The 24,695-nt window shown below is 45.1% G+C and overlaps 1 protein-coding gene across 7 annotated transcripts in view; it reads right to left on the reverse strand.

The window, feature by feature from the left end:
• Positions 1 to 11,389, reverse strand: part of LTBP1 (latent transforming growth factor beta binding protein 1) — a 416,121-nt gene extending 404,732 nt beyond the window's left edge. For 4 of the 7 annotated variants that reach the window (XM_066378534.1, XM_066378533.1, XM_066378531.1 and 1 more), the window contains exons 1-2: positions 10,698 to 11,388; positions 9,598 to 9,668 (exon numbers count right to left, since the gene is read on the reverse strand). In XM_066378534.1, the coding sequence (XP_066234631.1) occupies positions 9,598 to 9,668; positions 10,698 to 11,188 (562 nt within the window). In that variant the 5' untranslated portion in view covers positions 11,189 to 11,388. Of the gene's footprint in view, positions 1 to 9,597; positions 9,669 to 10,697 lie in introns of all 7 variants that reach the window. The other 3 variants (XM_066378530.1, XM_066378532.1, XM_066378535.1) reach the window with 2 other exon arrangements.
• Between the last annotated feature and the right edge of the window lie 13,306 nt (positions 11,390 to 24,695).

Below are 24,695 nucleotides of genomic sequence, written 5' to 3' on the forward strand. Positions count from 1 at the left end.
TCAGCTCTGAACTGATTTCATCCATTCAGAAAAGTTGGCCACATTAACTTCAGGCAGCAACACCTTCCCCCAATTTGTCTTCCCACATCCATCGACCAAACTCATCTTCCCCCTGGTCCAGTAGAACCAAAGGCATGTATTCAAAAACCAGCCCATCCATCTCCTAATTTACAAAACACAACATTCGCAAACTGTTTACTTATGTCTGTGCCAACAATATTACTCAAATGTGGTGGAGTGAAAAAGCCACAGGGAATAGTGTAGTTGGCCAAGAGCAGTATTTGGGGATCTAAAATTACAGGGGAAAATCATACAACATTCATTTTACTTAGTCCCAAATCTCTATCAGATGATGTTGAACAGAAAGATTCTAAAATTGGCAGGAAGAAAGGAAAAGTCGTCTTAAAGTTTGGGCCATGCCAGGGCAGTCTACAGAGAGGAAGTAGGAGGAAATAGAATAAGGTGGTGTGCCCTTGAAAAGCTGTCAGACTAAGCAATGTCTGTTGGGCAAGGATAACCACACAGAGAAGAGAGGGGAAAGAAAACCAAGTGGAAAGATTGCCAAAACGTGAAGTAAACAAAGGAAGTTTAATTCTTTATATAAAATTTATAAGACGGTATTCACAACACAACAAAGTCAGACATGGTAGTTCAGTTCGATTTTAGTTAATTCAGTTAACATTTCGACCAAGGCAAGGAACACAGCCTGGGTACTTACACAAAGAAAATCCTGGCTCCCCAGGAGATCCACAGTGATGGGGACATAGATGTCTCTCCCACCTGATCCAGTCATTTGCAGAGCCAAGAAGAATAAAATCAGTACTTGGGGGAGATAAGGAGAGAACACTATGATTTTCACCAGGGGGTCTGAGAAACTTAAAACAGGGTGTGCAGAAGGCTGGGCACCCAGAAAGGGATGAGCCTAAGCAGAACGGGATCCCTGAGAACTCAAATATTATTGGGCAGAAGTTCTAAACTCTAAGCATTTCTCATTCATTACTTTATACAGTACCCCAACAAACCTCTGAATGACAGTACCAGGGGTCCCCAAACTTTTTACACAGGGGGCCAGTTCACTGTCCCTCAGACCGTTGGAGGGCCACCACATACAGTGCTCCTCTCACTGACCATAAATGAAAGAGGTGCCCCCTCCGGAAGTGCGGCGGGGGGCCGTAGTTTGGGGGCGCCTGGTACAGGCCATCATCAGACCTGTGCTGTGAATGGGGTAACCCAGCCTCACCCCAGGTCTCACAGTTCAATGGGCTGTGCCTACCAGAAATGTTCAGTCCTTCATAATAAGCAAGGCAAATGAACAGGTATCCATGGGGATACACAGGTAAATAAAGTTGTAATGTATTTTTCCATAAGTACCAAAACAACCAATTTGTGTCACACCAACCAATTATGTACTGTTTTCTCTCCACTAACAAGACAGGAAATTTCATTAGTAAAACACACATTTAGAGCAAGATAAGACCACAGTCTCTCCCTTATCTCTAAATCACTGTGCTTCATTACCACATCTGGGAGCCTTTAAAAACATGATCCTATTGGACATATTACTTTCTGGTTTTTTGTGTATTTAAAATATTTTACAATTAAAAATAGAATAGTGGAAAAGAACACTCAATGTGTTCCAAAGTGTTTCGACCTTTTTAAAAATCACTTTATTTAACCACCTACATATCACTAACAATTTTGAAATTTCCCAACTCTTGTTAAAATAAATGTTTTTATCAAACATTCAACTAGCTAAAGAAAAACTAGATGGCGTAACCTTAATATGCTGCAATCTTTGTATGTACTGTTCAAAATTGAGCTAAGGTAGTATTTAGAGGACCCTCACCTTAAAAAGTTTCTAAATTGTTAAGTGTTGGGCTTGGCCCTTAAATTTCTAGACAAAAGGTCATATTTATTGCCCCGGAAGGATTTCTTCTGAATCCCTGTTTCTCAAGAGGGGGCACCTTCCTCGGTGTCACCTGGGGTGCTTGTGGAAAACCTCAAAGATTCTGATCCAATAAAGCACTTGAACAAACTCCACCAGTGATACGCTGTACATTCATGTTTAAGAGCCACCAATCTAGAATCTCTCAAAATAGACCAAGTAAAAATGGCTAGAATCATAATGTTAGGGCAGAAGCCAAGCTAGACCCACAGTGTGGGAAGAGCCAACAGAGCCTCCCCCCCATCCCTGGGTTGTTGCTAGGGAATCCCCAAGCACCCCAGAGGTGACCCACCTCCAAGCAGCCCACCTCTTAAAACATGTGTACAGTATTTAAGGGCTTGTATTATGAGTTGAGTTGTGCCTTCTGAAATTGAAAGATATGTTGGAGTCCTAATCCCCAGTACCTTAGTATGTGACCTTATTTGAACCTCATTTGGATATAGGAGCTTTATAGAGGTAATCCAGTTAAAATGAGATCATTAGAATGAGCCCTAATTCAATAGGACTGGTGCCCTGATAAAAAGGGAAACTTGGACACAAAGACACCCATTGAGGGAGGATGAGGTAAAGAGATACAGAGAGAAGACGGCCAGAGATAAATCAAGAAGAGAGACCTGGAACTGGTCCTTCCCTCACAGCCCTCGGAAGGAACCAACCCCGTCGAGACCTTGATTATGGACTTGGAGGCTCCAGAACTCTGAGATAATCAAGGTCTGCTGTTCTGAGCTACCCGGGTTGTGGCACTTTGCTATGGCAGCCCTAGCAAACAAATACAGCTTGGGAAATCACAGAGGCTACTGAGGCAGCAAAAGCCAGTCCAAGTCAGGACTGTCCAGACAGAGAACTAGGACCACGCAAGACCTCAAGAGAGACCATTGCAGCACCGGACGCCCAGGCAGCCGAGGGCAGTGGGAGGGACAATGAACCAAGGGCCACAAATCTGGGCTAGGGTCTGAGCACTGCCCCCTACTAGTAAAGGGGTTGATAAATCACGGCTGCCTAGCAGACCCCCATTGGGTGTAAAGATGAAAATGCTCTCAGCACAAGCATGCCCCAGCCCCCCCATCCCAGCAGCTCCTCAGTCTGCGCGCAGCCTGGTCAGCGGTAAGCAAGTGGTGACCCAACCATACATAGCACTCCGCGTCCCCCTGTTCATTGCTAGCAAGGACTTGGGAGCAAAATCCACATTTTAGGAAAATGTTTGAGCTCCCAAACATGTTTGCATATGTTTGGAATATCCAAGACAACAAATAGCAGGTCAGAAACAGTAAGCCCTTGTGGTTGCCAGAGGTCCTTTCAACAAGTCGGCTTCCCAAGGGCCAGGCCCGGCAGGGCAGGGTGGGGTGGGACGGGGCGGGCGGCCGCTGGGTCCAGGCTGGCCCTGGGGGCTGACAGAGGGCTTCCTGGCTGAGGTTTAAGTACTATCGCAACCCAGAATTTATGGTTCCTAAATGTTTGTTTTAACTAGTGTTGAGAACACATATTTGACCCAGTGTGAACTTGACCTCTGGGTCCCTCTCGCTTCGCCAGGCTGTCTGTGCAGCATGACCAGATTTTCCAGCCGGCTCTCCCACCCCAGCTCCCAGCGCTGGGGCCGGGGCGCCCCCCCCCCGCCCCGCCCACCGGGGGATGCCCGCCCCCCTGCAGCTGCCATGGTAAACCTCACCGCAGATCTACTGGCAAAGCAGCTGTCAATGGCCATAGCAGGCACACGAAAAATGTGTAATCACTCTGGGCCTGACTCCTGAGCTTAGCTCGCACAACGCCGAGCCAAAAGGGACAGGAGACAGCCTGAAAGTGCCCTGGGTCACCCAGAACTCCAGCCGCATCACAGCCTCCCAGACGATGCCATCAACTGCAGCACTGCTGACCACCAAGGGTATACATAACTCTGTCCCTTCTGTATATAATTAAGGAGCACATCTAGGTTTGGGTTTTCTTTTTTCAAAGCAGCGTGGGCTGAATGCCAATGGAAAAGCAATGGAATATCGATTTTTCTGTTTCTTGCTAAAGAGAGAACAAGTCATTTGATGTGCCATGAGTTAAGTGAGTAAAAACAGACCCAGTACTCCCTACAGCTGGCTGCATTTCTTCTCTATTCATAGAATGTGGCACATGGTAAAAGCTGAACAGATACCTGTTAAATAAATGAAAGGACCGTCCATGCATTTAGGGAGGGCTGCAACGTGCCAGGCCCTCCGCCATTTTCCTCTTCTGTCTACCTCATCCTGCCAACCTGACCTCACCCTCGTCTCTCCTGTACTTTGTGGTATCTGTTCCCATGTCCAGTCTCCTCTTTACAGCCAAACCCACTGGCAAGGTCTCCTTCTGGCCCACATTTGCCCTGAAAAGGGGACAAAAAAAAATTTTGAAAGAACCCAAATGGCAATGCATTCAGTTTAAATGGAGGGGAAAAAATACAAAAATGGGCCTGACCAGGTCATGGCACAATGGATAGGGCGTTGGACTGGGATGCAGAGGACCCAGGTTCAAAACCCTTAGGTCGTCAACTTGAGCATGGGCTCATCTGGTTTGAACAAGGCTCACCAGCTTGAGCCCAAGGTCGCTGGCCTGAGTAAGAGGTCACTTGGTCTGCTATGGACCCCCCATCAAGGCACATATGAGAAAGCAATCAGTGAACAACTAAGGTGCCCCAATGAAGAATTGATGCTCCTCATTTCTTTCCCTTCCTGTCTGTGTGTCCCTATCTGTCCTCTCTCTGTCTCTGTCACAAAAAATAAAAAAGAAAGAAAAGGAAAAAAATACAAAAATGGGGTGAGGCAAAAAACATTAATGCCCCACTCAAAAGACAAACTAAGGTACACAGTCCTCCTATAAATGCTAACTCTTTGGAAAGAAGAAAAATGTGGCACTATTTATTTCACCCAAAACTGATATCATTATCAGCAGTCACTCCATATTAATAACGATAATGATTTATCTTGTGCTGTGATTTCAACTTCTAGAGTTCCACACACAAAAGGTGTCTGGAAAAGCCACATTAACATGCGACTGGACATCCCTACAGAGAAGGCTGGGCAGCCAGAGCCCCAGGACCACCTGTGTGGATGCATGTATCCATTCTCTGCCCATGGGGGTCTGCTGCCTGCTTGTTTCACATCCCTCTGATCTGCGATTCAAGGTTCACTAAATCTTCAGTCTTCAGAAGCATTTGTCTGGGGCCATTTAAATTCAGTTTCAATCAACTAAATACAATCCAGGCTGCCTCGAAAAGGCACCTTATTTTCTTCACTGGATTAAGCAAACGAAACAACATAAACACATCCAATCACTTCACAGAAATACTTTTTGCATCAATTGGACATGACCTATATATAAACTGAAATTCTTCAACAAAAGCCTTTCAATTAGCCTCAAAATATAATGACCATTAGGAGGCATCCTGCAGGATACATTTGGATATGCGTACACATTTTATGACTGCTATATTAGGCAGGAACTTCATGTTCGGTATACCATTGGTGTTTTTGTATTTTTAAGTGAATTAATTCATATGCAATTGCAATTGTTCAGTCTCAGCATAATAAGGAAATGAGAGAGGAAGGAGACCACAAATTAATTCCTTTTGCCTCCTCAACTTCAGTAGTATCTACTGAAGTAGTTTCAGCCACAAAAACTGGTGGCAGGATTTTCTTCCATTAATTTATGAATACCTTAGGGGAGCATTTCCCCCCTGGACAGCAAGCTTTTGCACAAAGAGAACTAGAGGCACACAAATAATCTGACATTTAGTCTCTTTTAAACTCTATCATTCAGGGGCACAGAACAATCCCAAAGTACTTTAGTTCTTTTTTTCTTGGTAATCAAAAACAGAGCAGAACAGGAATGACTGGCTTTTTCATTTATTCTTTTTTTTTCATCTTTTTTGAAGTAAAATTGACAAATAAAAATTAGATGTACTTAAGGTGTATGCCATTGTTTGGTATGTTGTCAAGTAACTACCCCAATCAAGCTAATTAACATACCCATCACCAGTGATGGGATTCAAATAAATTTTTTTTTTTTTGTATTTTTTCCGAAGTTGGAAACGGGGAGGCAGTCAGACAGACTCCCGTATGCACCCAACCGGGATCCACCCGGCATGCCCACCAGGGGGCGATGCTCCGCCCATCTGGGGCGTTGCTCTGTTGCAACCAGAGCCATTCTAGTGCCTGAGGCAGAGGCCACAGAGCCATCCTCAGCGCCCGGGCATACTTTGCTCCAATGGAGCCTCCGGAGAGGAAGAGAGAGACAGAGAGGAAGGAGAGGAGGAGGGGTAGAAAAGCAGGTAGGCGCTTCTCCTGTGCCCTGGCCGGGAATAGAACCCAGGACTCCTGCACGCCAGGCCGACGCTCTACCACTGAGCCAACCAGCCAGGGCTGGATTCAAATAATTTAACAACCGGTTTTAATGCCTAATGATCACTTTTAAGTATAAAAAATGATATACCGAAAGGTAGTTTATTATTTCATGCATTTAAATACTTAAGAACAATAAAAGAGGTATACAAAACTAAATTATATGAAAGAGTTTTAAAATATTAATGAAAAAGTATTAAATAGTACCTGACAGAAAATAATAAAACTGTTACTTAAGATATTTCCAATGACAGCTTGTCACCCCCTGGTTGCTTGGCACTTTTTCTCTTTACGTTACATGTTTGTTTACTGAAGCAACAAACACGAAGAAATTAAAATGTAGTATTTCATCAAAGGGAAAATGAGTTTTATGAAATGAATAAATAAATATTACAAGCATAGTTCCATCAAATTCTTTTCACCTATGAACAGAATGAACATTACCATGGGCGCTCAGAATATGCTGTTGCACAGATGAATGTTAAACAAAAGTAAGGAATGGAAATTTTTAACTTCCACATTGGGCAGCTGCCCCAGCACCAACCTTAGAGGGAACCCTGATTATAAGTGCCATTTTAATAATCGGTTCACCAAACTAAACAAAAATTAGGTATCAGTTCGGCCGAACTGGTGTGAACTGGCTGAATCCCATCACTGCCCATCACCTCACATAGTTAACATTTCCTTTTTGTGGTGAAGACACTTTAAGATCTACCCTCTGAGCAAATTTCAAGTATACTGTAGTCACAGCGCTATGCATTAGATCTTCAGAACTTATTTATCTTCCCCATTTACCCATCCCCTCAACCCTCAACTACTCTGAAAAGAAGACTAGAAAAGGGCCAGTGTGGGGAAACATACACACATGGGAAAAGAAGAAAGCCAAGTAATAGATAAATTCGACAGGATGTACGGGGCTTGACCCAGTAGAAACTCAGAATCTTTCTGGTTTTCACTCTCGTAATCTTTCACCTTGTTCCCTGCGGCACAGTCATCTCAGGAAGGGAGATAGGGTTAAAGCAGTCAAATGAGTTCCCCAAGGCCACACGGCTAGCTAGTGAAGGCTTGAGGATTTGAACTCAATCTTCTGAACCAAGGGTTTTTCCTGGTGTCACACTGCTCAGCCATGGACACAAGTTCCCAGCACCAGCGGTAACCCCTACTGCATTGCTTAGATCCCAGTGCGGCCCAAGGGCTGCCTTCTACGACCTGGAAAGATAACTTGAGCCAAGAGCCAGAAACATCTGCTGTAGGTATCATGAGAGTAAATCAATGGTGCAACTTCCTTGGAACCCTGCAGTGACTGTTCAGCCCCAGCTTCTCAGAAGGCACACCCAGCTAACCCTAGGCACACATATGTCCTTTCCTCTCTCACCTGGAGAAGCAGAAAGCCATGTGGCAATTCCTCAATATCTGGATGCTCTCCTTCTAGAGCATCTTTGGATCTTCTAAAACAGTGGTAGTCAACCCGGTCCCTACTGCCCACTAGTGGGAGTTTCAGCTTTCATGGTGGGCGGTAGCAGAGCAACCAGAGTATAAATAAAAAGATAGATTTAACTATAGTAAGTTGTTTTATAAAGATTTATTCTGCCAAACTTTGTAAAACTCCAACATAAAGTACTTGGTAAGTAATTATTACTATATGCCTTAACTTGCTGTAACTCTGCTTTATAAATTTTATAAAGTTACTTCCTTACTTTATAAATCTCCATTATTGTGGAACCGGTGGGTGGTTAGAAAATTTTACTACTAACAGAGATACAAAAGTGGGCGGTAGGTATAAAAAGGCTGACTACCCCTGTTCTAGAACATCTTTGGGTCTCAAAATCCTCAAATAACCTGAGAATGGGGGACTACTCTTTTCAAAGAGGGCAACTTTGACTGCATCATTTGCCAAGCAAACTTCTTAAAGTCTTAATGCAGTCTCTCCAACAGGCATCAAAGGAGCACCCACCCAGCATCTCCAAAATCCTGATCCGTATTTGAATCTTTACACACAAATATCCCACTGCAATGGGGCAATCACAGATGGGTTGTCCCTGTGTTGCAGGCAAAACATATATCAGGTTTTGAACAGGAGTTCCCGAAGGGAGAAGAGTGTGTGTAATTTGACCTGGGCAATTGTAAATCCAGGAAAATACTGGTGCACTATTGTCAAGTGTAATCTAAGAAGTGAAAAATGATGACTTCATCTCAAATGCCAACAACCTTGAGCATTTCTGATCTAGTGTTTAAGTTCAATCATCAGGAGGCTGATAGTGAGTTCACATCTGCTATTATTCCTTGATCACGGCCAAATCATAACCCATCTGGACACTTCCTTTTATAATATTAAAGCCACTAGACCAAGTCAATCAGCTATTTTCAAGGATTGAAGGCATTTTTCAACAAACAAGTACACCAGAATGATTGTACTAGAATTTTTAAAAACTCATCCACCAGCGTTCAAAAATTCAAACCATGCACAAGACAAATTGCTAAATTTGACTTAATAGGCTGAAAACTTAAACAGCTAAAATTTTGGACAATTCTAGTCCACATGGTTATGGCTCAAGCTCTATGTAGACTACACCTAAGAATGCTTAACTTTTTCTGAGTGGAAGTACAATTTCTTTATTTCCAATTAGCAACTGACAGAAGCAAATTGTGAAGAGGAACCTCAAAATATGTTTCCACTTCATCCTTAGCTTCACAAGGCATAGGGAATATATTTTCAGATCTATATGCATCACTAATCTATTCATCTAAAGCACCACAAAGCATGTGTATTAACTGCAGGAAACCACATTTGTCAGTTCAGAAGAATAGTAGAGTGGTTACCTCCTGGGAAACAGTAAGGCCTCAAGGATTCTGGTTGCTGTTTTCAAAAAGCTTTAAAAACCACTGATGTTTTATTACAAAATAGGACCTCCTACTTCCCATTCCCCTCCTGAAATCTTGAGAAATGTTTTCCATTTATTGACATCCATGTTTAAATGAATTGTATCATTCTGCCATACAGCATCCTCCAATGGGAATGCTTTGCCCAACTCCTGATTAACAGGTGGGACGGAGTGATTAGTACATGAGTTGAGTGAGTGCAGAGAAATCTTGGCTGCATGGTTCTGTACAGCAATTTGCTGCTGGCATTGATACCAACATTACCTTAGCCCAGCCCTGGTGGATTGTATCTCAGATACCAACTTATCCAGGGCAACATTAGCCCCTTTCACATGACCCCTATTGGATCGCCGGTGAGGACAGACCCACTTTGCCTACCGTACAGAAAGAACCACTGTGAACGTGAAAACTTACGTTTGGTGCACCTCTGGGAACCCGGGGCCTTACTCCAGCCGTGGCAGCACTGCCCTCCACAGACATTGACCCTGAAACAAAGCAAGACTTCTGAGTCCAGCAGTAGAAACACTTTCTTCTGGAGAATCCCAAGCTTCCAGGGGGCTCCTTCAAGCCCAGCATCTTGCTTCTATGTTCCCCTCGCTTCCAGAGAGCCCTAATGGGTGCCTAGCATGCCAAACCCAAAGCTGCCCAGGTAGAAGGGTGTATTGGAAAAGGGTGGGAGAACCAAAAAGCCTGCATACCCTAGAGCTACACAGAAGGAAACAATGAAGTCCTAATAAGTAGTTTCCTTACTGAAAGTAAAGCCAAATTTATTTTGTATATTATCTGCACCTACATTTTAATCAACATCTGAGTTTTAGAGAAAAATGTCCAAACAGGGAGAGAGGAGATCACAATGCCTGAAACCACCTCTTAAGAAAAACACCAAATAATCAAAACTAGTTTTCCCCCACACCCCCAAACTGTGGTTAATGACAAAGGGGGCATAGAGGATATCCAAGAGCCCCCAACAACAGAAAACTTCCAATAAAAATTCCGTCGGTGCTAACACACACTGCCCCTGGATGGCAGACCCCACAGGTGCAGGACGACCAAGCCCAAAATTTCTAGGACGCTGAAAAGTTCTAGGCCACAGAATAGGAACCATGACGTTTTTTTCATTAGCTAAGGAGAAAAAATTAAAACTGTGTTGCAAAGAGAGGTTTAATTGATGCTGAGGGATTAAATTGTAGTGACTTCATGTTTACGCCCAACCTCTAGGAGTAGCTGGGTTCGCGCACAGGAGGTTACGCCCCAGGCAGAAATGCCTTTTGTGTTACCCGCAGCTCAGTAACAATGCACTCGGGGTTTATCCTGGGTGAAAGTTCCCGGGCTTCCCGCACACCTCTCTTCCCGTAGCTCTCCGCACCGCCGCGGGGAGAAGCAGGAAGGGAGGAGAAAGGCGACCTAGCGCGCACGCCACCCGCGGCGCTGCGGGCTCGCAGTGGCCCTGACCCCCGGGTCCCGGCGCGGGCGGCGCGCGCGGGAAGGGAGGGAGGGAAGGGGTGTGGGCTTACCCCTGCAGCTGCTGCTTCTGGTGAACCTGCAGCCTCGAGCCCCCGCCGCTCTGGGTCTCCTGCGACACTTTGGGTCGCACAACTTGCCTGCCTTGTTTGGCGAACTGGACGGGCGCCGGGAGACCGCCCGGCTTGGGGTGGAGCTGCCCGCTGGAGCCCCCGGGACGCGCCGGCTCAGGCGGTGGCGGTGGTGGCCGGAGCCCCGGCAGGGCCGCGCCGCCAAGCTGGCTCGTGCGCCGAGTCCGCTCCGAGGGTACCCCTGGGGAGGCGCGGCTGGGGGCTCCAGCGCCCGCTGAGCTGCGGCTGTACCTGGCGTTGAGCGCGACGTTGAAGGTCCGCGAGCGCGGGGGCCCGCCCAGGGGCAAGGAGCCCGCCGCCAGGCCAGGGCCCGGGTGCACCACGTACGTGATCCTCCGTACCCGGCCGTGTGCGGACGACGCGAGCAGCCCTGCCCAGAGCAGGATCCCCCACCTGAGCCAGGCCCCCGCCATCGCGGGCCCAAGCCGGCGCCCCTGATCCCCGCCCCCAGCCGTGCGGCTCGCCGGCTGCGGCCGCCTGCACGCGCTCAGACTGCCCCAAGAACAGCCGAGAGCCCAGGAAAGGCGGGACGAGGCAAACTCGGTTACGGGAGAGGAAGTTCTGCGGGCGGCTGAGCAGCCCCAGACCCCAGCCGAAGCGGCGGAGAGGAGGGGGCGGGTGTGGGGGTGGGGAGTCCGCGAGGGGAGGGGCGAGGGCAGCAGGCTGCGCAAGGTGAGGGTCCTCTGGCCGAGCTCCGAGCTGCGGTGCCGGGGTCGCAGCGCCCGGGACTCAGCGAGAGTGGGCGAGGGCGGGCGTGAGCGCGCGGGACGCTCGGAGGCAGCCCCGGCTGCAAAGTCTTTTAAAAGTTTCTCTCGCGGTGGAACCCAGTGTCAGATCTGAACAGCCAATCTCCGGCAGACGTGACGTCAGGCAGCAAATCCTAATTGGGGAAAGCGTGCGATGAGCCCGAGAACGCGCCGCCACCCTCCACATCCACACAGATTGTTACTCTACGTTGGCAAAGCAGAGGTCCCGGCTCCTGATCCCGCGTCCTGGGAAAGGACAAAGGACTCCGCAAAGTCACTGAACGGTCCTTGCTTTCTGGAAGCCTCACAGGGTTTGTTTGATATTGTGTGGAAGGCATGCCCAGGCATTTTCTTATCACTGTTTGCTCAGACACTTGTTGCGGGGATTGCATTAAAATACCAGATCGGGTTCTAGAAAGAACTGTACAGGGTGTGCGGATCTGGCGATCAGCAAAGCGTTAGATGGCTTTCTGTGGGATTGCGAGCTCCGTGCGCTGGTTTCTCCGTTTGCAGCTTATGGTACCCTACTCCTGGCTCCGCCGGTAGGAGAGTGCAGGGCGAGCAGCAGGGGGCGTCCGCGTCGATGGGGAAAACCCGCAGCACCAGTTCACCCCAGAGGCAGCCCTGTGCTTGGTGAAAGGCCTTTAGGATAGAAATACAAAGTTTAGGATTCATGACAACCCCAAGCCGTTATTAGTAATTTTAAAAAGTTAGATCAGTTCCCTGAACTTCTGTCCGAAAGGAAATAATCGCTCACTAGAAATGATCCAAAATCACATTAAGGGAGATGCACAATGTTCCAGAGTACAGAGCCCTTGAGGTCACAGTGCTCTTTGGGGAAAGCTATGAAATGATACATTTACTTCCAACATTTGAAGTGAAAACAATGTCTCCAGCAAGAATGCTCCATTTTATCAAATGAATACAATAGAAAACTCAAGGTTATAGCAGTCTTTTTAAAAAGCCATATAATTAAGCTTGACCCGTGATGGTGCAGTGGATAAAGCATGAACCTGGAATACCAAGGTTGCCAGTTCGAAACCCTGCACTTGCAGAGTCAAGGCATATACAGGAAGCAACTACTATGAGTTGATGCTTCCCGCTTGCTCTAATCTTTCTATCTATATATCTCTCCTCTCTCTAAAAATCAATAAATTTTAAAAGCCATATAATTAAGAATGATAGTTCTCAAGGCTTTGGTTGTTCTTGTTCATAATTATTTGTAGCTTATGCTTTTGTTTTGTTGTCTGCCTCTATTGGCTAGTAGACAATTGGTAGCAATGGTTCAAGAATTAATGGAGCCTGACCAGGCAGTTGCTCAGTGGATACAGCGTCCAATTGGGATGCAGAGAACCCAGGTTCAAAACCCTGAGGTCACCAGCTTAAGCGTGGGCTCATCTTGTCTGAGCAAGGCCCATCAACTTGAGCCCAAGGTCACTGGCTTGAGCAAGGGGTCATTCAGTTTGCTGTAGTCCCCCCACCCCCATCAAGGCACAGATGAGAAAGCAATCAGTGAATAACTAAGGTGCTGCAACAAAGAATTGATGCTTCTCATCTCTCTCCCTACCTGTCTGTCCCTATCTGCCCCTCTCTCTATCTCTCTCGTCACACACACACACAAAAGAATTAATGAGAATAGCTTTTAAGTTCTGTGCATTGGGGAAAGACCTCCCATATTTGATTTGGCAGGAGAGGGTCTCAGTCCATCTGCTGGATCACCAATTTCATATGAGAATGGTTTTTGAGAGCCATTGTCCCAGAATAAATATCATTGGGCTGGAGGGGAGATGTCAGTTCAGTGCTAACAATGGCTAATTAGCTGGAAGACCACTTCTCTCTGAACTTCAACTTCTTCCTCCATAGCACAAAGAATTTGGATTTAAAGTTCATTCCAGCCCTAACAGTCATCAATGAAGTCACTCCAGGTCAGCCTCTCAGCCAAGACCAAGGGAACTAGCTGAAAAAATTGAAGAAGGAAGATGGGTCAAAAAGTAAACTGTAAGAAGGACACCAAACAAGCTAATGAACATCCAAGTGCTTCTTGTGCTAGCAAGTACAGAGGTTGACCCTTTGCAGATACAAAGTATCACAAGGCACAACCCCTTTGTCCTATCTGATTAGGGAGACAAGGTATAAATGAGACGAAAGCTTTAAAAAATATAAACAGCCTGACCAGTGGCGGCACAGTAGATAGAGCATGGACCTGGGACACTGAGGTCCCCAATTTGAAATCCCCAGGTCACTGGCTTGAGCAAGGTCTTGCCAGGTTGTATGCAGGGTCCTGGCTTGAGAGCAGGTTCATCAATATGATCCCAAGATCACTGACTTGAGTAAGGGGTCAACTTGAGCCACACACACACACACACACACACACATACACACACACACACACATCAAGGCACATATAAGAAGCAATCAATGAACAACTAAAATGAAGCAACTACAAGTTGATGCTTCTAATCTTTCTCCTCCCTCTCTCTCAAAACAAACAAATACATAAATTAAAAAGGTAACAACTGAATTAAGCAACACTTTATGATAATAATATTGAATTCACAAGTCAGGGCCTGATTTGAAAGATGCCAGTGTGCAGTACAACCTTTGCCATCTCGTGGAAGATTCACATGTAGAGAAAACACTTCCTACCTGCAATTCAAGTCAATCTACAGAGGTTTGACTTCACAGGGACTATAAAGCAGCAGTTGAAACAAATGGGGAAAAGGGGTGTCTAGAAGCACTAACTCCATTCTGAAGAGCCAGGACAGGAGATGAGAGGTGTCAGACAGGTGAAAGCTCAGAAAATAGTACAGGACAGCATTACCAAAGGACTAGACTTTAGTGCAATGGTGGGTGGGCTGTTTTGTGGGTCACTCACAGGACACAGATAAACTGCACAGAGCAAAGCCTCTTTTGGTCAATAAGAGGCAGCTGCCTGCAGAGGACAAAGCCTGGACAGGGAGCCAGCAGTCTGGGCTCTCGTGCTCTGCTTTCCTTCCTGTGGGAACTTGGACAGGTCATTTTGCCTGAGCCTGTTTCCAGAGAGCACAGGAGTCAATCAAGATCCTAGTATTTGGGAATACCAATGACCTGAATTCACCATGCTCTATGGCTCTGCAGAAAAGTGGTTTCTACTGTTCAAAAGATGCAATACAGCCTGACCTGTGGTGGCGCAGTGGATAAAGCGTCAACCTGGAAATGCTGAGGTCGCCGGTTCGAAACCCTGGGCTTGCCTGGTCAAGGCACATATGGGAGTTGATGCTTCCAGCTCCTCTCTCTCTCTCTCTCTCTCTCACTCTCTCCTCTCTAAAATGAATAAATAAAATAAAAATTAAAAAAAAACTGCTCATATAAAAAAAAAGATGCAATACAATCTTCCTTCCTCTTTTTAAATTTTTATTAATTTTAGAGAGAGTGGAAGGGGGAGAGAGCGACAGGAACATCCATCTGTTCCTGTATGTGCCTCCTCAGGGATTGAATGGGCAACCTCTGTGCTTTGGGATGAGCTCTAACCAACTGAGCTGGTTATCTGACCAGGGTCTTCCTTCCACCCATAGCAATGCAGAGGTGGGTATTTTGCCCCAATCTTCAACCTGATTGCAACTCGCCTCATGACAGCTTTGGATATATCACAGTCAGATCATCTGTTATATAAGCATAACCACAGGAAGACCCTCTAGTGTGAATGTTAATCTCATCCCCAAAGGACCCATAAACATGGTATACACGTGTGTATACACAATAATTAATTTGGCAATGTCCACATAAGTAAGCAGTCCCAGCCTAGTGGAGAAGCTCTAGCAAAATCACAGTTTCGCACATAAATCTCTTGCTATTTACATACTGGCAAGATAATCCTTGAAATGTGTTATGTACCCAAGGTACTATTATAGGAGATAGTTACTCATCTAAAACACTAAACTCACTATTGTTCTGAGAGTGAAAGCCCAGTTTCTGTCCAGCATGGGGACCAGCCTTTGCCAAGTCCAGACCCAGTTTAATGCCATGGGTTCTGGACCCAGACACGCCCCTAGGTTTCAAGATCGGTTTATATTGGCACTATACAACTTCCCCTTCCAAAAAACAAGTATTTAAAGATCTCATAAAACTTCTTGGGACTACAGATGGTTTTCACAAAACAATACGCAGATGAGCTAAGTGTAAATGAATCAGAAAAGAGGGTTATATTTCCCATAAAAACTCATGAGCTTGAGGATTAGGGGAAGAAAGGAAGGCTGGCAAATGCCAAACACTCTAAGAAAGGCACTTTGAAACTAGTCGTCAAACTTAAAATGCAGCCAGTTTCCCTTATCCTTACACTTTATGAGCTTTGTCATTGAAAATCTTCTCCTACACTTTAGATCAGCTACAAATCAAATTTAGTGGCTGCCTATGATCAGAACCACTCCCACCTACGTTTTCTTCCAGTTTAGGATTTCATGGAGTACCTTTCAGCTCCCTTTAGCTGCATCAAGACATTCTTAGAAAGAGAAAGGGAGGTGTGGAGGGAAAGAGAAACAGGAAGTCAACAAGTTGTAGATAAAAGGTAGAGAATAAAAGGAGAGTGAGAGCAAGAGAAAGAGATGGAGGAATGGGAAAGAAAGGGGGCGGGGCCTCAGGGCGGCTCTCAGGGGTTGGGTTGCTCTGCATCGAGGCCGTTGCCATGCTGCTGAGGAGCGCGCCTCAAGGACCCCCGGCTCAGACACTGACCAGGGAATGGGCAGATGCAGAGGTGAGCCAGGAACTCAATCTCAGCTAATGAACTTTATTCGATTTGTGAGGACCATGATGAGAGTGCCATTGCTAATAGTAAATTATTTTTCTTTTGATTTTTTTATTGATTTTGAGAGGGTGGGAAGAGAGTGAGAAGCATCAACTCATAGTTGCTTCACTTTAGTTGTTCATGAATTGCTTCTTTCATGTGCCTTGATGGATGGCGGTTGGGGGAAGGGGCTCAAGCCAGGCCAGTGACCCCTTGCTCAAGCCAGCGAACTTGGGCTTCAAATCAGCGACCTATGGGCTCAAGCCAGCGACACTGGGATCATGTCGACCACGCTCACACTGGCGAACCCACACTCAAACTGGCAACCTCAGGGTTTCAAACCTGGGACTTCAGAATTTCTGATCAACACTCTATCCACTGGACCACCACTGGTCAGGATAATAGTAAATTCATTTGCAATTGTATTACCTTTACTATTTGGGTAAAGATCAGTGGGCGCGACAGAGATTTGGAAGAGATGCCAGCAGAAGTTAGTAACTCAGCCTTTATGAGAATATAGATACCTTAGCTGGCTGTCCTTGGACTTGACAAAATGTAAGCCTGACACTTAAACCAGAGCCCCTACTTACCCGATTTTTTTTCAATGTTACACGTATAGTTTCAGTATGGAAAGATCAGACTGCTTGAGGCAGTACTACCCAGAATTGGACCACACTTGATCACTGACAGCTAACAGAAGCCCAAGCTATGGTAAGGATTGTGGAATGTGTACAGGACTGCCACTCTGTGTTTTTAGAGATTTTTCTCTCTTGCTTCTCATGGATGAAACTTTTTTCAAAATTGTGAAATTCCTTGTGACTTAGCTATGATATGAGAGTAATCATCCTTCTAGAAGAAATTTAAAGGATTTTTAAGAAGTAATTATTACATATAAAAGGATAAAGAGATCATTTTGATATTTTTATTTTGAACTATTTGGTTAAATATTTTGTCTATATATTGTCTTAGCTATGAAAAAATTCCAATTTATAGTAACTATTGAGGGGTGATACTTTGGCTTTAGGGAGAATTCTAATTTTATAAGTCAGATAGTCACATGATGATTATATTTTTGTTTTCAGTTCTTTTCATGTATTTCTTATTAATTAGCCTGAATGATGAAACGAAATCAGTATCTACATATTTTCATTGGTGTAAAAAGTCTATGACCTTTTCACAGTGGCACCTTATTTTTTTAAATCAGCATAAATATTTGCTTGTAAAAGCAATCCTAAACAATTACAATCAAACTATACTATGTAAGAAGACTTTATTGTGAAGCATATACCTCTCCCAAAATCATCACATGTTTCAATTTCTTGGAATAGCATAGCAAGGGATATGATTCTTTTTGTGTGTGTGTGTGACAGAGCTAGAGAGAGACAGATAGGGACAGACAGGAAGGGAGAGAGATGAGAAGCATCAATTCTTTGTTGCAGCACTTTAGTTGTTCGCTGATTGCTTTCTCATATGTGCCTTGACCGGGGGGGGGCTACATAAGACCAAGTGACCCCTTGCTCAAGCCAGCGTCCTTGGGGTTTCAAACCTGGGTCTTCCACATCCCAGTCTGACACTCTATCCACTGTGCCACTACCCGGTCAGGCTCAAGGAATATGATTCTTAATTCTTCATTCTGTCAAGAGAGCATTTATGATAAATACGTTTTGTTTTTATATCTTAGAACATTGCTTATCCCATAATACAGTTTTATGCAGAAAAAATTTAAATTATGTAAATGGTTGTTCTGGAAATTATCAAGTTACAATATTTTTTTTTTTTTTTTTTCTTTTCTTTTTTCATTTTTCTGAAGCTTGGAAACAGGGAGAGACAGTCAGACAGACTCCCACATGCGCCCGACCGGGATCCACCCGGCACGCCCACCAGGGGCGACGCTCTGCCCACCAGGGGGCGATGCTCTGCCCATCCTGGGCGTCGCCATGTTGCGACCAGAGCCACTCTAGCGCCTGAGGCAGAGGCCACAGAGCCATCCCCAGCGCCCGGGCCATCTTTGCTCCAATGGAGCCTTGGCTGCGGGAGGGGAAGAGAGAGACAGAGAGGAAAGCGCGGCGGAGGGGTGGAGAAGCAAATGGGCGCTTCTCCTGTGTGCCCTGGCCGGGAATCGAACCCGGGTCCTCCGCACGCTAGGCCGACGCTCTACCGCTGAGCCAACCGGCCAGGGCCAAGTTACAATATTTTAAAGGGGGGTGAGATAGCAGCTTTGTTTATAAGAGAACATTTATTTGTAGGCTCAGTTAAATTTCCAAGTCAAAAAAAGAAAAGAAAGGTAGAATGAAGAAGAGAGAAAGAGTGTAACGACAAAAAGAGAGAAGGGAGGAAGGGAGGCTGTGGAAGGAGGGACAAAGAGATAAGGAAGGAAGAGGAATGCACTGGAGAAGGGGGAAGAGAAGGGAGAATCAATGAAGGAGAAAGGAAACAGAGAGCTAGCAAGAGGGAAAATGGGAAGAATTAAAAATGAAATGTAGGGAGTGAAGAATTATACCCAGAACCTGTACAGGACAAATGTTTTGAGGCTGCTCTGTAAGATTCTGGCAGCCATCTCTGAACATGGGCTGGTTGTGACCTGAATATCAGCTAGTCTGGGTCTGAGCTAGAATTCAACCTGTGACCTTAGAAGGTGCTAGCCGGCTTGGCTGGCTGGCTGCCCCACACCTCTCACAAAGTGGAAGGCAGGAAGTTTCTCCCCCACAGCAGGTGGCCAAAGATGGCAGCTTTAGCCTGAGACTCCCACAAATAGGCACTTCAGTTACTCTCACGGTTTTCTCCCTTATTCTTTCAACTGTTTCATCAAAAAGTGGGGATGTAGCCCTGGCCGGTTGGCTCAGCGGTAGAGCGTCGGCCTAGCGTGCGGAGGACCCGGGTTCGATTCCCGGCCAGGGCACACAGGAGAAGCACCCATTTGCTTCTCCACCCCTCCGCTGCGCTTTCCTCTCTGTCTCTCTCTTCCCCTCCCGCAGCCAAGGCTCCATTGGAGCAAAGATGGCCCGGGCGCTGGGGATGGCTCTGTGGCCTCTGCCTCAGGCGCTAGAGTGGCTCTGGTCGCAACATGGCGACACCTAGGAGGGGCATAGCATCGCCCCCTGGTGGGCAGAGCGTTGCCCCATGGTGGGCGTGCCGGGTGGATCCCGGTCGGGCGCATGCGGGAGTCTGTCTGATTGTCTCTCCCTGTTTCCAGCTTCAGAAAAATGAAAAAAAAAAAAAAAAGTGGGGATGCCAATAAATCCAATAAAAATAAACAAAAGTAAAACGTTCAATTGTCATTTTTTTAAAAAAGTGGAATAGTAGAGATAAAGGAGACCAGAAGTGTGTGACCTCCTCCACATTTAACCCAGCTTTCGTGAAAACTCACATGAAACTTTACAAGTGAAGAATTAAAGCCAAGACTCATCAGATGAAGGTGTCAGTGTGTTTGCCCACCTGCATGAGCCAGACAGAGACGGGGCTGATTGGCAGAGAAAGATGAGGTAGCCCTGGAATTGAGCAATAAGAGGAACTGAGGGCCCCCCCCCCCTCGTTTCCCTTCCCTTTAAAGCTTCAGTTTGACATTTAAGCATTGTTAGTCATCACTCAACAAACATTCATTAAATAACTATAGGGCCATCAGCTAACCTATGCAGAACATTAAAGCAGAGTCAGAACAGAATTCCACTGCAGGGGAAGAACTTAAAATAACTTACCTGGTTGGACTGCAGCCCAAAGTCGCCCCTGGGCCAGTGTCTCTGTGCTGACCCTGAGTGCCTGGCCACGGCCACACAGACCCTGTTCACATGGCGCATGCAGTCTCATGGGGTAAACGGACCCAGAACAAATAATTACACGTGCGGCAAGTATTGCAAAAACGATTGTGGGAAATGAGACCCATAAGAGGAAAAAGGATCAGGGGCATGGGCTGATTTCCTACAAAGTTAAGAGAGTCAATCAACAAAAGTAAAGTCTGAAAATAAAGTTTTATGTACACTAAATTTCCCTGTCTGATTATTCTGGCCCCCTTCTCGCTTGCCCTACATATAACCAAGGGTGAGGATCACATAGTGGCGGCTGCTAAAGGTGATGCCTAGAGCCTCTGTCTATAGCTAACTAAAATTTGTTCATTCATTTAGCTTTCACTGAGTTTCCTTTCATAACCATTTATTCAGAACTTTTGAATATGAAATTATATAATAATTAATTAGCTATCACTACAATTTTATTGACACTTGTCATCCCCACCCTCCCAGTCTTGTTGGGCCATTGGCTGGCTAGTCTGTATACAAGAGGGTATAAAGGAATCCCATTCTTGTTCCCTTCCAAGAGTCTGCATCTTAGAAAGCCCTAGGAGTTACACCCCACCGAGATGCACCCCCACAGAACAGTCTATGAAAATGTGCCTTTTGATCACAAAAAGGTTCCCAATTACTTGCATTTCACTGTGGTATCTCAGTTATACACAGTTACGTGACTTTCCATTCAGTCAATGGAAGTTTTCTTGGTTTCCCAGTTTAAATGTAAGTTCAAAAATGCTCAGACACTTGCAAGGTTAGTTGAGTATCAGGTGGGCAAGCAAAGTAATGTTCTCTTTGTTCCAACATCGCTACCTATCAACCATGATCCAGTTTTAAAAGGAACCTCCTGCTTTGCTTCAGCTTCAATGCTTTCCAAGTTATTGAGTAGCTGGAATTGCTCCTTTATTTAAATTTCAGGACATTAGTGATTGTTATTTCTCTTGTCCACATTAATTTTCATCCAATGGCAGTAGAACATGATGTTGCCTGGGTTTAAAGTGATTGTAGCTTTTCTCCCCAAATATTCTTTCTGTTGCCATGAAATTGATGCAGATATTGTATAGTGAATGAAGCAGCCTAGGAGAATAAAGAAGAAGATAATAAGAGAAGTTACTCTACCCCCTTTACATATCAATTACTAGACAGAATATCTGGTTTTCTAAATCCCAAGGCCCTTCATAGATTGCCTCCTTGTTTCCTCAAACACAGCCTGGGCTCCTCCACCAAATGAACCTCCTGTTCCAACAGCGTGCATGTACCAGTTTTTCTTCTTGACTGCTCAGATGCTAGCCTACAGAAACGGGACATCCCTATTCCTGCCTCTAGCTTCCCCTCACGTCAGTCTCCTGAAACACCCTCACCTCTTCAACTAAGTTCTCCTCCTCCTTCAAACTAAAACTGGATCCTTTACTTCCAAGAAGCTCTTTAGACCATCCTAAACCTGTTTACCCTCTGTTCCCCATTTATCCTTCATCTCAGGCCTTAAGCACATAATACATGCTTTGTAATAGACATAGAACACTTCTTGCAGGTGAGTCTTTTTTTTCTTCTTGGTCCTAGGAAAAAAAGCCAGAATTAATAGTTGAGGTTTGGTCACTAGTCGTTAGCAGTCTGCCGGTAAGCTCTGCCCAAATTTCTCCCCAAAATAAATTACGTTGAATGAAACAGTGGCACCCTTTAGGAAAAAGAAAGTTTCCGACCTCTGAATTAATGGTTTGGAAAGTTCCGTAGAAAGAATTTTGTTACATTTGTGTCTGAAAACTGTTACATTGCCAGAGTTATATCATTAAAACAGTCAATGCTTTTATAACATCTCTTTTTTGTTACCCTCTCAACTTACCCTATTATTGGAGACCCGGACACACTCTGAGAAGGCAACTAGTAAAAACCCACATAACATGGATGAACTGAGCAATATACAGAAGTAACTCACACCACTAGAGAAACACCAGCTATGCAAGGAGAGGCCTGGCTTTCTAAACAGTGAGGTGAGACCAGTAAAACCAGCCCAGTGTCTGATTCCTCCCGGTTTCCTAGTTTATAAAGCCCAAACTACTGCTGAGAGGGATCAGGTTACATCTGCCAGCTGCCAAGAACTGTACATGTAACCCTTTCTAATCCACGACCGGGATGTTAACACTGCCATTTCACATGCCAGAAAGAGCATCTTCGTCTTTACATTTTCCCATTTTCTTCCGTACATACAAGTAATTGGTCAAAGGCCCCAGTGATGCTGCCTGTGCCCACACTGACACCCATGCCTCCACCTCATTCCTGGAGGCCTGCACTGAAGACAGAGCCCTCGTGTGTCATATCCCCCGGACCTAACACAATATGCAAGTCATAGTAAATGCCTGTATAATGTTTGTTAAGAATGACTGTCCCTTTGGATGCCTAATTGCAGCGAGTGGTACACCATAAGAAACCTTCTATCTTTTTTTTTCATCATGAGCGCAAACCTTGCCCAAGATCCTCACGTTGTCAAAGATATGGATGGAGATGGATCCGCTCATTCAATCGTTCATTGACTTTTTCATTCATTTTTGTGGGCCAACAGTTTTTGTAATTAACAAAAATGGGGAAAGGATTTTTGGAAATTTTTGCTTGGGGACCTAATATTCCTGACAAGATCCAAGAGTTTCTCTGAAAGTTGGAGAAATTATCTTTGGAAGGCATATGATGAAGAGATGGATAGGTGGAACTTCTTCCTACAATCTTCATGCAGGTACCATATTTTCCCATGTATAAGCTGCACCCTTTTTTGAAAAATTTGGGGTCTAAAAACTGGGTGCATCTTATACAGATTTTTGTACTTGCATTCCCCACTTTTTATGCTTGCTTTTGCGCTCATTGTTGAAGACAGTGATTTGTCATCAGACAAAGATGAGGACAAGCTAATGAATGGGAGTTCTGACAGTGATAAGGAGTTGTATGAATTTTATGATGAATAAAACTTGAGTTCAATAACTTTATGTAATACCGTGGTACCTTGAGATACGAACAGACCAACACACGAATTTTTTAAGATACGAGCTGCTGCGACTTGGTCTGTATTTTTGTTCAAGATCCAAGCGAAATTCCAAGATACGAGTCGTGATTCGGGAAGCTGCTGCTAGTCGGCGCATTGGCGCACGGGTCCAGTATCGGCAGTTTGATATACGAGTTGACTGACTTACGAGCTTGGTTACAGAACAAATTAAATTCATATCTCAAGGTACCACTGTATGTTTTTTCAAATTATGGGCCCCAAAATTAAGGTGTGTCTTATACATGGGAGCGTCTTATATAAATATATGGGGAAAATACAGTAATCTCTGGAAAATCATTGGCAGAAAATCTAGATGAGCACGTATAACAACATCTGTAGAGTGGAAACACATAACCTAGATATCTACATCCCGGGAAGGAGTTGAATGCATGGTTAAGAGCACAAACTTTGGTGTCCAACAACCTGGGCTCACTTCTCAGTTCTGCTAAGTGTGGGAGTGAGCATGGGGCATGGGCTCATGCTTTGGATGCGTCTAAGGAGCAGCTGCCTGGGCAGTAAGGAACTAGCCTCTGACTCTCCCTGGGCAATCTCTTTTATGAGGGACTGTTTCTGAGCACCTCAATGCAGTCCTGGGAACTCCTTCTCAGCCGTAGGCAGCTGGAAATAGATCACCTCAGCCTGAGATGCTAAGGCTGTTGAGGGGGCAATTTATTTTATCACTTTACGGTTCAGTACAGAGAATAATTTCTTAGTGATCAGGAAGTTTCCCGGTAGCCAGTTCAGCGTCTACACATTGACTGCCCAACTCGTTCCAGCAGGAGAAAGCTTTTTCTGGGGATTTAGAAGTTGGTGATACCAAAAACGGATGAGTCTCCTGTGTTTTTTCACTTGGCGGAAACAGTTCACAAGGTGACTATTTCAGGTGTTCTTGCCTGAAGAGGACAGATCAGGCTGGGAGGGAATTAAGACATGGAAGAGGAAACCTCGATTTTACAAAGCAGGTGGTGATAGGAAGAGAAAGGGAGAGAACCATTCACACTCATTCACCGAGCACTCACAAAGACCCATAAATGGTGCGGGGGGGCTCAGCACCTGCCATCAAAGGGCCTTTCTATAGATGTTTGCCTCTGTGACCAAAAAACGGCATTCTGTGATATCAAAAACCCTGTACTCTAAGTTTCTATTTTCTAATCTATGAAATGGCTACAATACCTAACACAGGGTTCAGCAAGCCTTTTCCGAAAAGGGCCTGATACTAAATATTTTTAACTTTTCAGGCCACATAGTCTCTGTCACCACAACTCAGTGTTGCCATGGTAACATGAAAGTTACCATAGACAAAAAGGGATGGATATGGGCAGATTTGCTCTGCAGACCATAGTTTGCCATCCCCTAGTCTTCACCGGATATTGTGAGGATTAAAGGAGCTAATCCAAGTAACATTTCTGTTTGCTTTGTTTTTTAATTACAGTTTACATTCAATCTCACTTTGTATTAGGTTCAGTTGTACAGCAAAGTGGTTAGACAATCATAGACTTTACACAGTGTTCCCGTGATATTTCAAGTACTCACCTGGCACCATCCATAGTCCTGACAGTATTACTGACTGTGTGCCCAACGCTGTACTTTACATCCCTATGACTCTTC

The sequence above is a fragment of the Saccopteryx leptura genome, chromosome 3 (assembly GCF_036850995.1).
Source record: "Saccopteryx leptura isolate mSacLep1 chromosome 3, mSacLep1_pri_phased_curated, whole genome shotgun sequence".
Taxonomy (NCBI): domain Eukaryota; kingdom Metazoa; phylum Chordata; class Mammalia; order Chiroptera; family Emballonuridae; genus Saccopteryx; species Saccopteryx leptura.